This window comes from Haplochromis burtoni, unplaced genomic scaffold (genome assembly GCF_018398535.1).
Source record: "Haplochromis burtoni strain Fernald_Lab_line unplaced genomic scaffold, NCSU_Asbu1 Contig_96, whole genome shotgun sequence".
Taxonomy (NCBI): domain Eukaryota; kingdom Metazoa; phylum Chordata; class Actinopteri; order Cichliformes; family Cichlidae; genus Haplochromis; species Haplochromis burtoni.
This window is the reverse complement of record NW_024582457.1, coordinates 2,030,560-2,043,583: the sequence shown is the minus strand read 5'-3', so window position 1 is coordinate 2,043,583 and position 13,024 is coordinate 2,030,560. Positions and strand designations below refer to the sequence as shown.

At 41.7% G+C, this 13,024-nt stretch overlaps 1 protein-coding gene across 6 annotated transcripts in view; it reads right to left on the bottom strand.

Moving 5' to 3' along the window:
* LOC102311160 (signal-induced proliferation-associated 1-like protein 2) overlaps nucleotides 1-13,024 on the bottom strand; it is an 88,096-nt gene that overhangs the window by 30,063 nt on the left and 45,009 nt on the right. For all 6 annotated transcript variants that reach the window (XM_042222887.1, XM_005927157.3, XM_005927160.3 and 3 more), the window contains 4 exons: nucleotides 8,870-9,044; nucleotides 8,553-8,656; nucleotides 5,981-6,138; nucleotides 4,774-5,350 (listed from right to left, as the gene is read on the bottom strand). In XM_042222887.1, the coding sequence (XP_042078821.1) occupies nucleotides 4,774-5,350; nucleotides 5,981-6,138; nucleotides 8,553-8,656; nucleotides 8,870-9,044 (1,014 nt within the window). The remainder of the gene's footprint in view (nucleotides 1-4,773; nucleotides 5,351-5,980; nucleotides 6,139-8,552; nucleotides 8,657-8,869; nucleotides 9,045-13,024) is intronic.

Genomic DNA, 13,024 nt, shown 5'->3' with positions numbered 1-13,024 from the left:
GACAGTAACTACAGTAGCTCTTTTCTTCATGCTGCACGGGGAACGCAGATCTAATTGGCCCCTGAGACACGGACATGTCCACAGAGCCGAGTCTATTAGGTAAAGTCAGTGTCAAGGGAGAAGTTTGGAGCGTAATATTTATATACAAATACATAATCTGCATCAACTGGCAGTTAATTAAAGCACTCCCCCCCCCACACCCAGCATGAAAAGATGACTCACTTCACCCTCTCTCGCCATTGTGCAGACTGCTGCCAGAGACGTGACACTTTCCCTAAGGATTCTTGGTGGACAGTCTCTGCTTGTCCAGTTGCGCTCTTGGATGAAAATGAAAGTTGGGTCTTGTCCAATTATGTGCTTACATGCAAATTAAGCTGCTCGCTTTGCTCAGTGGCGGCTTGGCATCATCCTTCGCTTTAATGCAACTCCAGTTCAGTAAAAGTTCAGGCAACCTACTTGCTTCAATGGTTTTATTTCAGCACAACACAAACACAGCAAAGTAAGTGGAGTAGTGGAGCACCTATTTGCACACTGATGACATAAAATGACTGACTACATTATAGCTACACTGCGAGCATACATTAGGACTACACTGTTTATGACAACGAATGGGGAATAAAACCTCACGCTACATCCAACGAGCTTTAATCACCCATTGGATTAGTCTCGGTTCAGTTGTGGGTGACTGCCTCCATTTGCTTCAGAGTGGCAACTAGCTTCAGGGACACATTAACACAGACTATGGATTGTCAACACTCCACACCAGATTCTCACGTCGGCAGAACCCCATTATGAGCCATCATGCAATAACTGTCCTCTTAATAGGATACAACTGTAAAATTTCAGCAAAGGAGCCCATCCAGTAATTATATACAAACACAGTCCCTGCTTTATGTGCTAATAAATAAGAAGCCAAAGATACTTCGGGTTCAAAATCTAGAGAAAAGACGCCAAAAACTTAGCAATCATTTCACATTTCCAAAAAGAACTGGAAATATGACACATAAAAGTTCTCCGGGGTAAAGTCTGGACTAAATGGCTTGTGTATGAAGGCTTCTGCGTTTGGGACCATGAATCAAACAGCCCTTTTTCAGAAATCCATTAGGCCTAAATAATAGCTTTCTAAATGCTTTCATTAGAGCCCTTTATTCAGTCCAACCACCAAATTAATCTGCTCAGGTTCTCCTACGAGCTGCTCAGATTCATAACGCTTGAATCTAAGAGCGCATCCATCATCTCACAGGAGGTATTTGTGGCCTATGAAGATACTTGGATGAGAAAAGGGACATAAAGTCAACATGTGTGCACGTCCTGCTGGCCAAACCAATAACAGACTAATAACCGGCCATAAAAACTACAACAAACATTATCAGCCTCAAATCTGTTGTAACTACTGTTGCCAAACAGTGTTACTGGCACTGTTCCTCAGTGATAGGTCTGACAGTCGGACACTGCTCTGACACTGGTGGCACCGTCTGCAGAAGCATGTTTCTCAGACATGACAAAACCTTGTCATTCTACTGGAAGTGCGGACTGGTAAATCTGTGGCCGCTTTATACTTCAGGAATCGGCATCAACGTCATGTAGCTTCTTGTGTGATTCTGAATATTTTAGCTTAACGGAGCTCAGCAGCACTGTGGGACTGCAGGAGGTTATCAAAGCTTTTACTTGTCTGTAACAACATGTATGACCTCAAAATGGTGCTAATGAGCACTAATTAAGAAGCTCTTTTATTGATCAACATGCTGCTTCTCTCTGTTATATGTGCCAGTAAAATTGCTTGTTGCTTTTTGGATTGTTGTTTGAATAAAGAAATAATCATAAAGGCTACCATGGCATTTTACTACTGACAGCATAAATGATAAGGAATCAGAAAATTGTTTGCAAATACAATTACAAGTGTTTAAAATGTCATCATATATCAAATAGAAAAGCAAAATAATTACAAGGTTTAGAGTTAGGAGAATGATTAAAAACTTATAACTAATTTAATACATATTTAATCTAGATAAACACAATATAGTATTATAAAACTATTCCAAATTATTTAGTTCCAAAACATGCAAAACAAAACCCAACCAGACAAAAGAAAGTGGCGTATGTGGCACCCGAGCAAAGAGAACATGCATCGTAAAAACTGAACATGCGGCCAACCAGCTCCACAACCCGGAGAGCAGGACACTATCACAAAGCTTTTAGTTGCGCTCTCACACTGGGCTCCTCTGTGTGTTACAGTTGGCAATCTGTTCACATTACATCACAGGTCGGGCAGCCTGTAAATCCCACCAATGAAATTTGATTCGAGTCAACCTCCAGGACATTTGGGAAAATGCAGACACCTTTGGGAACAAGTATGCCTGGTCAGCTTATACCCAAATAAATGTGCCTACAGCTTGCTGCTCAATTGCCTGTATCACAACACAAACAGCGATCCGTACTAACTTTATAATACTTTATAAAACTGGGCTGTGAAATATTAATCAGGAATTCCTTGGAGAAGTGGACAGAAAATGTGAGGGGAAATTAGCATAGCGAATGAGGAAGTGATGTCCTTTGGCTAATCACGAATGCTAATATATCCCGCTCTGTCCTTCCTTAAGATGAGTGTGTGTAGACGCTGAATGACATCCGTGTCCTTTAAAGAGTAATTATGGGAAAGACTTCTTCAGGTTCTGGTGTGACTTTTTTTTTTTTTGGTAAGGATATGCAGAATCTTTGTGCTCAGGTGCACATTTATTCATTCTCATTCAGAAGCTCTTCTGAGAGTCTCAGTTCATTGCAAGAGGTGATAATAAAAATTATCCGAGCCTCCTTTAATCCTCAGAAGAATCTGATCCTCATTCAGGTTTTTAGCAGGAAATTGGTTGTTACTTGTTGGCTGAACAACTGATTCGCTGGCTAGGGTCTGCTGCAAATTTCAAGACTGCTGATGCAACTGCCAAAAAGGGACTGTGCGGGATAAGTGCCGGAAAGCACACAGCCAGGCACGAAAAAGGTCAGGCACAGCTCAGGTTTGGATTTTGGGATTCAACCACGATGTTATTTAAGGAAAACAAAAGGCTGCCTGATTAGAGCTTCACTTAACAAATCATGGAAACTAGAATAGGAAAAGCAAGACCCTGCAGGTACACAGGAAGCAGAAACAAGGTGTCTGAGGACAGCATCTGGGCTGTGTAGCCAGGTGTACACCATTTTCAAAATTTCAAGACACCTGGACCCACATAGCCCAAACAGTAACACAATGTAGCTAAACTAGAATTACAAAATAGGGATGCGAGGACTGGGACTAAGTGGGGAGCTCTCAATAGTAGTATGAGGCCACGTGTCCTCTATTCTTAGTCTGCCAGACCCCCAAAAAATAAAACAAATTGCCTCCGTTTCCAGCCTTCCCCTTCAAAACTGGGTTGGTGTCCTGCTAGAAAGAGTCTCCCTGTAAACCTGCACCCAGACAGTCCCCAATTCAAGAACACCCAAAAATCACATTTTCTCTAATCTTTCAATCCATTAAATGAACTCTCTGCGGTACTGAGCCGCTTCGGCTTTATTTATTTAGTCAGTTTTTGTGAAAATTGTGTGATATGTCATAGTGGTTTATCCTGATCAAGAGCAGGACATCTGCAACTGTGTGACCCGAACGGTCGCCTGTGCACCTCTGCCGAGTCTGTGATGAGCCAAAGAAAGCTTTCAACAGGAGGTCTGTAATCCTCTCTGAACTCTGATGGCTCTGCTTTACAGTTTCACATTCCCGTTTATGCACAATCAGAAAAAGAAAAAAAAAAAAAAAAAGAGGGAGCCGCCTGAAAAGCAAGTGAGGTTCGGGTTAATTTAGTGAGATATTTTCACTGCATGTGTGTGAGGGAGTGGAGGCCAAAAAAAGGGGCCATTAAATCTCTGTAGCTCTGCAACACATGAGAATTGACGGCACAAATAAAGGTTAAATGAGCAACAGTTTTGCTGACCTAACTGTGAAAACAGAATTAAAAGGTTTGTGGTCAAGCATTAAAGCTGCAACTGCAAGAACAACATTTGCTGAATGCACCGTTTCACCGCAGAGCCCACAAGTATCCAAAGTACAACGCTCCACTGCCACATTAAAAGTAAACTTTCCTTCACATGCACTTCACTTTTTAGACACGTGGATTAACCACAGTCGCCCAAATAATGTATTTTGCAGGCAACAACATGCAGGTGAAAGTGCGGTAGCATGCACGGGGGCGGGGAAGAGGCCCTGATTGTGTTTTATGTGCATTGTTTAGAACATGTTTAGAAAATGTGAACCTGTCTCTATTTCTAGTAAAACCCAATAAGTGCCATATCATCATTATTTTTGGTGCTGCTGATGCTTGGCTTTTATTTTTTAAATCTTACTGTAATTTTTTATGTTTATGCATTAGCGCCAACAGCTGCACCTTTCCGCGGAGCTATTAAAACTGTGTTACGCACTAGTAGTAGACAGCGTAATTGTTTTTACTGTAATGTGCTCATTATTTCACAAATAAACTGGATGTCAAATTTATACAAAAACCCCTCAATTAAACAGACAGGGCAAACACAGAATGAATTACTAGCTCTGTGAGGGGGGTGTGGTGTTGGAAACTGATTCATCTAATGTCTTTTGTTCTCTCAAATCTCTACATATGGTATGATTAGTGACACCGAAGACGAGGTGCTACAAAAAGGATCATCCCACTGGCATTCTGTGGTCTAATCCAGCAGTTATTGAGAGCTTTGGGATGACAGAGATTATTCCAATGCAGACACGAAGAGATTTACCTCTAGTCTCTGCACCATCTCCCGGATGTCTTCTCCGCAGTTGTCGTGAGCAGACAGCATGACACACTCGCCCCGTTCATAGAAAATCTTAATGCTCATAATCCCTGAGGTCCACCCGATGACGTCGCGGCACGAACAGTTGAAGATCACATTTTTTGATTCCTCCTCAATGAGCACAATGAACTCATTGGATATACCAAGCAAGCAGTCAAAGTCCAGCGACTGGCCAAAGTCCCGGGCACGGACGCTCCAGGTGATCGCTCCCACGCTGAACAGATGCGCGTCCTTCCTGGGTTTCACCTTCTCCTTCTTCTTGCCTCCGAGGCTGATGAAGCTGAATTTGACAGCTGAGTCGATAGTGGCCGTGCTGACGAAGTTCTCGGCTAGGTCCTTCAGGTACTCCTGCCGCGTACGAGTCGCCATGGCCCGAAACTTCTCCGACTTGTGTGCTGCGTTCTCCCCGTTGATGACCTTGGCAAGCAGGAAGTCCCTGAAAACCGCAGACTTTGGAAAAGTTACAGACTTGGGAATAGGGGGGCCAAATGGAGGCACGTCTTTAGATCTGGACACAGCCACACTGGAAAAAAATAAAATGCGGGAGTGACAGTTAAGAAAAAGAGGAGCGTAGATATTGAAATGAATGAATAATGAGCAGGCGCTGAAATTATATGCCTTTTGGTAAAATTATTTCTGCTGAGACTAATCTTTCTCCCTTCAACAAATGCTATGTTATTAGCAAGAGTCGTCTTGACTTCAGAAACTCTTGAGTCGTAATTCATAAGTCATAATTTCAAGGTGTCTCTGAAGATAATAACTGTATCATCACTGAGCAGATGAAAAGAGCCCTGTGATTCTGGCGCATTACTATGAAGTCATAAGAGAAACCACAGAAATCACTGAGCAAGCTATTATTATTATCCTTTTAAATTAAGTGCTCTTAAAAGTTCACGCAGAAGAGCCACTTGACACAAAGACATCTATGAAAAACACATCAGAAGATCAACACGTTCGCCTAAACTGTCTCGAGCACACCATTTCGCTTCTTATCCCGTGGTGTAGCACTCTAATATTTAGTGGTTTGACTCAATGCCACCAAACTCAGATGTTTTTCTACTTTCTTCTACCCTGCACGCTTTTCTTTACCAACCAGAGTAAAAAACAGTTTTGGGAGTGCCTTGCAGGCGTGATGCATGCTTGTTCCATTTACCTGTAGCAGACGTTATCAGTGCACGGGTTGTGGACTTTGACAATGACAAACACATGCTGGAAATGAGAGCGGATGTTTTTTGGAGTGAAAGGAAGGGCCCCGGGCTCCTGAAACACTATGGTGACAATGTCATTGCCAATGTGCCTCTTCCTTAGCAACTGCAAGAGAAAAAGGAGAAATGGAAATTAAATTAGATAAAAGATGAACACAGTCAGGTTAGTTTAAGAGTACAGAAGTTTGGAAAACACATTATCGCTTTAAGATTTCAATTCGAATGAGAGCATGCGAGTGTTTTTCTGAACAAAGGCCAGCTGTGTGTCAGTTGCAGTGACTCAACAGTCACACAAAAACTTCTTTCTCAACTTAGCAAACATTTGCTAACATTAACCATGATAAGCCACCGATCAATACCAGACAAACTAAGGTGTAGCACCAAGTGCTCATATGTACTGGACCTTTTATTACTTAGAAATTTTCCCAGCAAACCTTAAAGTATCATGCCTATAGCCAAGAAAAACAAAGAATTTTGGGTGGCAAAAACGTCCTCATTAATGGACAGAATGGACATCTCTTATAAACCAGGAAATGATACAAAAGCTTTTTTTTAATGCAACAAGATTTGATTGACAGCTCTGATAACAGCCATAAACCACATGTCACAGGACTTAAAACAAAAACAACAAAAACAACAAAAACAAAACCCCCAAAAAACATGCCAGTTATGTAAAAGTTCCTTATTTAATTAACCCTATGATGCCTGAACCAAGGTGGTTATATTAACTAAAACTTGAGGTATTGACAGACGTGTTTATGGATATCTGGATTTTTATAACACTACGAATCACTGCTTTCAAAAAGTTATGTTTTTATTATACAGCCTGATTTCCCCAAATCTTGCCTGTGACTTATGCTCTTGGTACAATAATAATGAAGAAAAAAAGCCTAAAACTAACACTGAAACAGGCTAAACTAAACATTTTCAAACAACAAAAACTAAACTGAAATAAGAAAATCCACTTGAACTTGAAAACAAAAGGTCAAAATGAAATAATAATAATAATAATAATAATTAAAATAATTAGAAAATACAAAACTATAGTAACTGTAGTCTAGTCATTAAATAAAAAAATTTACATTTTTTTGAAATTGGAATGTTTATTGAACTTTTTGACAAATTAAAAGAAAACAAATTAGGTTTTGCTACATCCAGAATTTTTATTTATTAATTGTTTAAAAAAAATGTACAATTTGTTCAGGCTTTTCGAACTCTACAGGTAATGCTCATGTATCAAATATGATACACTTGGCATTAGAGGGATAAATTCCTGTCTCATTGATTGGGCCTCTGCACAATCTTGTGGCGTGTACGTCACGTTCTCAGTAGGACATTGTGTGGTAATTGAGAAAATGAGGTTGTCATCGTTTATGTTTCCTTCCCACGGGCCTTTCCTTTGGAAACAATTTTTCAATCATAGACTCATGGGTTGCAACAAGCTTTGATACAACTGATGGGACAAAACCTGTTTAGCATCATTTTCCTGAATTAACATTTGAGCATCTTTATTACACTGAATGCAGGGACGGGGGGCATCAGTTCATCCCCTGCACGAAAAAAAAATAAATCAATCCTTTGAGTAAGCTCTCACATTTTGCCCTTCTCCTCGACAGAATCACTGTTCCTGGTTTGGATACAGAAACTTTACTGGACAAAGGGATTTTTGGGTGGTAGAGATATCAACTAACTCAATTTAGGATTTGTGTGTGAAGGGCACATGTCCACTCAAACCCAATTTATACTGCTTGTATTGTTGGCCTGTGCAGGTCATTAACCCCCATTCTCTGGTTGGTGTGAGCCTGTCAGTCAGGGTCAGTGAGAGCCCGAAACAAGCAGGATTAGAGGGTGCAGGGGTGATTTGGAAATGATGAAGGGATGAACAGGTCAAGCTCTGCTTGGCCCTGCTGGAATATTACCACCAGGGATTAAATCAAACAGTGCCACTTTATGAAATACAATTGGATGAAAGGTAAAGAGAAAAAAAAACACCACCAATCATATGTTTCTACGCTCACTTGTTAGATGTTTTAGACTGTACATCCAGCCTCCATCAAGGTATTCTAATCTCTACAGGGTGGTGCCCACAGGTTGTATTATGGACTCAAAAAGTACAACCATGTGATCGGCATAGAGATTAATACAGTGAATGTCTGTAATCTTATCTTTAGAGGGCCATCGTTCAACAGTCCACTGCTACATCCACCTAATTCCACTTGTTAGCACGGACAGACAGAGGTCCATCTAATACCGCGTCTGCTTCAGCCCCTGGGGAAGCACTGATTAAAGTCCTACTATGGGGTACCGTCGCTATGGCAATGCTCGTGCTTTCAACTCATAGGTCATTACCGTGGCGAAATGAGTCTCTGGGGAAGATTGGCAGTAGTCAGGATAGGTGATATCCTAAAAGGAACTTGCTCAAGGATTTATTAAAGCTATTAGACATCAACTGAGTACACAGAAGGGCAAGCATGGTGGTGTGCTGCAGAAGATAGAGCCTGAAGGGTACAGTTTACTCACCTGCTGCCGGTTGTTGGGTGTGTAGGGGAGCATGGTGGACACGTGAAACATCAGCTCGTAGTCTTTATAGGTAGTGTAAAGAGAGTGCGTGCCTGTGGAGTCCGCTATAAGAGAAGACAGGGAGGTCAGGGTCTCAGGCCAGATTGCAAAATGTTAGCTGATCTGATGATATCATAGAACAAAAATTAAGATTGAAGATGCACTACAGTCCCTGTAAACACATACAGCGGAGCATCTGCACTCAGCAGGACTGGAAATGTGTGGGTTAGCATTTGTGGATGTTTAGCTTGGCGAGTGTGTTGTGCATTTTATCTTACTCTTGTTATCCAGCTGAGCTCTGTACTTGGTGAAGCCTTTGAGGCGCACCCTCTGACCAAGCAGATCCAAGAACTCATCCAGCGCTGGGCCGGCACTCTCGTTGTTGTACATCTCTTCCTCTGTGCTCTGGCCAGCCTTGCAGTAGAGTACTCCCACCTTGTGCTGGAAGCTTAGCTGGAATGAGGAAAATAGACATAGACACTCAGTGAGTACCATTTCCTGTTGCTGATCGGTATCACGCACACCACACTCATACATACTGTATATTAAGCACTCAAAGCATGCAAGTGCCCACTTTCCATCATGTCACAGCTAATGTGAAGGCCTTCATAACCCTTCTTGGGGGGGAGAGAGAGCTGAAATCCCCTTTTGTGAAGCTAGGCTATGAACTCTCAGGAGCACTGTGCAGAGTATAAATCAACCTGAGCTATTAGCTGCTACTTAAGAGCAGCTGTGGGGCGACAAGGGAGTGGATTACAGACATACAGCAGAACAGTTTCGGTTTATGAAAGAAAACGGCATAATCTGCCAACAACAGCATTTCAATACTTTCTAATGGACCTCTTCCTTAGGAGATACTTTTGTAGCTGTGAAATACTAGGAAGATTGTTTAACAAATGTGTCTACATACAGATATACAGACGTCTTGTTTATTGAGAAGACCATCTAAAGGCATAGAAAAGGGAGCCAAATCTCTCAAGTTTCCACCACAAGCGTTGCTGTAATTCAGAAATGTCTGATATGAACTCATCTCCTCAAGAGACAGGAAGAAATAAAACATCTGGAGTGATTCTCTTGTGAGATTAGTGTGAGAGCATCTCTCCACTACATGAGTTCTAAGGCTTACACCCTCCCAATGATGGCAGAAGATGGAAAGAAAAAAAGGGTCAAGGGTGGAAACAAATAGATGAGGAGGCAGCCCCTTGCGTTTGGCACCTGTTGCCCTTTATTCACAGCTTCACCTTCATCTTGACCCAGAGTCAATGTGTCGGTACGGCGGGAAGAAAGGGTTTCTCTGAATGTGGATGCTGACAAATGGTCTATATACTGAAACAAATTGGAATTGTCTTTTTCCTCCGTTACAGGTTATGATTTCCCGGTGTACTCCTGACACTGTTGTCATGGTGACTTCCTCCCATCAGGCAGTCTGTTCTGCACTAAAGCTCCTGCGGTTACCAAAAGCTATTATACCATCAAGCCCCGTGGAAATGGCATGATGTGCAATGATGTGGCCTTCTGTCTTTTATCCTGTGTGATATGGACTCGCTTGACCTCCAGCTCCTCTTAACAGCCTAACCGATAGGGAGGGTAATCACATTAACCTTTGGGGCGAATTTGAAAAGTGCAAGCACACAGGACATATAACAAAGATACAGATGAGTAGTGCTCCTTCGGTGAAGCTTGTTGCATCACCGTCTGTGATGGCTCTTTTTGGAGTGGCATTAGCTTTGGTTAAGGTGGAGCTGTATCCCATTTAACAGATCTTGCCAAAAATCTTAGCAAAGAAAGCATCTCCAATTTTTCTCCATCTGTCCAGAGCTGCAGGGCGTTGAAAACTGAACTCCTGCTCATTCATTTAAACAAAAGCTGAAACTAAAATAAGAACACACAAACAACAAAAGACACATAATGAGTGGAGAAAGAAATTGGGACAGTGTTTCCCCCGAAGAGCTCTGAGCGGCTCCTGAGGGATGGCGTGGTGTGACATATGTCTGCGCTGCAGTGTCCTGATGCAGCAAAAATCCAAAATGTGGCTACTTAAACCTGGCTACAATCACCACGCACCACTACACAAACATCTGCTGGGGTTATTGCATTAAAGTGTCACTACAGAAACTTCTCCAACTTTCAATGTAAGGCCAGGGGATTTTAAAAAAACGCAGTGTTTGTAATTGCAAAATTTCCTGCACTTATTCTTTGTTTATGCTATGAATGCGATCACTGCAGGGAGATTAGCTTTCTAGGTTAGGGAGAATATCATCTGTCAAACATAACTTAGAGGAAAAGGTCAGTAACTGTTCTCTAACCTCCTCAACGTTGTCATTACTGTCATGACACACTCATATTTTCCTCTCACTTTCAAATTTATGAGTATTACCAGTGCTTGTAAATTCACAACTTTCATTTTCTAACTGACACAGATAATAATAAACTAAAGAATTTTAATTTTCCAGATTTGAGTCTTTAGATTGAAACAGCAGATACACATTGAAAAATCAATGGCTTACAAAAAAAACAAAACCTAATTTGTAAATTTCTTACTCAAGATCGCATCTCTAAAATCTCATTAGCTGCCAACTCCTTTTCCACAGTCCATCTGCGCATAGTCAATTCACTGTGATCTACAATGAGATCTAAAATACATTCACATATGCTCTCTTCTCTTCTTACGTCCTAGGCTGTTACGGCGCAGTCTACAAGGCCGCTTTCAGGGATATTCTTTTTGCAGATGCAGGAGACCCTCTCTGACTCTGTTCACAGCAAGAGGAAGCACTTAACAAAGAGACTAACATCTAACATCTCCAAAGAATTGCGCGCGCGCACACAAATCCTCAAAAATATGCACTTTAGGGGGGAAAAAAAGTCAGGCAGATCATCAGGCTGCAGTTCTTCCTGTCCCGTATCAGCTTCCTCACATAAACACATTAGAGGAGCGGTCAAAGTCCAGCTTGGTTAAAAAGCAGATTAAGGAGTGCCTGACATATTGAACATTTGCCCGGCAAGAATAACATTAATGATTATAACAGGAGTGTGCAAAAATACTGACATCCAAATATAAAACTGGCTTCCACTGGGCTTTTGGTTTGAGGTCTGCGCAGAGGAGTGCCAACTGGAAGAGCTTCAAGCCCCACTTAGCCTGGGCTCTCCTCCTCTGAAGGCAGTTTCTTGAGATTATTTTATTGCTTTTTTTTTGCCTCCCATGTGTCAGTTTCATCATCTATCAAACTCTTTATCTGCAGACATGGGGAGTCGCATGGCAGGTGAACAAACCCCTGTAACATCTGGTGGGAAGAACTTCCTCCAAGCACTTATTTACAAAGTTACTTTGACATAATTGGACACATAGAGCCTGCCACCGTGAGTGCATTTAACTTGCTTTAGAGAGGACACTTCATTGCTCTTGTTTATGTGTGTAACGAAATCCTAACACAGAAGAGGGTCTTGGCTGACACTTTCTATTATAAGAACCTTTCCCCTGTCAATTGGAAGGATGGGCGCACGCTAACGAATGTAATTAAACTAATAAGCAGACAATTCTCTGATGGTGAAACAAGTATCACCCCTGGCTAATCCTTCCACTCTCCATTCCATCTTTTTTTCCCCAGTTTCATTACATGAGAAATTAAAGGCCTTCCGATCACGCAATGAATCTGTGACAGCTGTGAATATAGAGAGCCCATATCACTATTAGCAATTTTATTCAAACAGAGATAATGCAAGATGACACCCTCCACCGTCTGAGCAGCATACCAAATCTCCTGCTCTCAGGCAAAGTAGGCTGTCAAAAGTAAGTTACTCTAACTTGTGTGCAAGTGTCCTATCAGCACAACAAGTGTGCCAAAAACAGATGGTGCTGGCTGCAGAGAGTACAGGACTTCTATTGATTCTATTTAAGCGTGATATTGTCTGCACCTCGGCCCAGGAGTCTGTGTTATCTATCTATAACAAGCAGCCCGTATATAGGACAAAGATCCCTGCTATTTGAAGTTAATCCCTCCCAGTTTCCTTCTATAGCTGAGGTAAATGTCACAAATAGAGACACATACGCCTGAAATATGTAGCGTGATGTGCTAATGCAGTCAAAACAATCTTTCGTTTCTGATATGTGGCTGCGGTGGCTTTAAAATTAAACACCTGGAAAATCTCTGGACAGACGAGGCTTTCTTCCCTCCTCACATACAGAGACGCACGTTTGTTAACCTGCTGCATCTTGTTAGCGTAACCTGTCTAGGTTTTGTGATTCACTATTGTTTGTCCAGATGCAGTGACCTCCTGGAGTGCTGGTTGGCAGCCTCACAGTTATGACTCCACAGTGAGTCACTTCGTCTCGACAAGTAGTAGTCCTGCATGTAATGCATCACCCCGTAAAACTACAAATGGTAGTATTTACGCAATTTTTTTCCCATTTTTTTCCCCTTTCTTTTTTTTTTTTT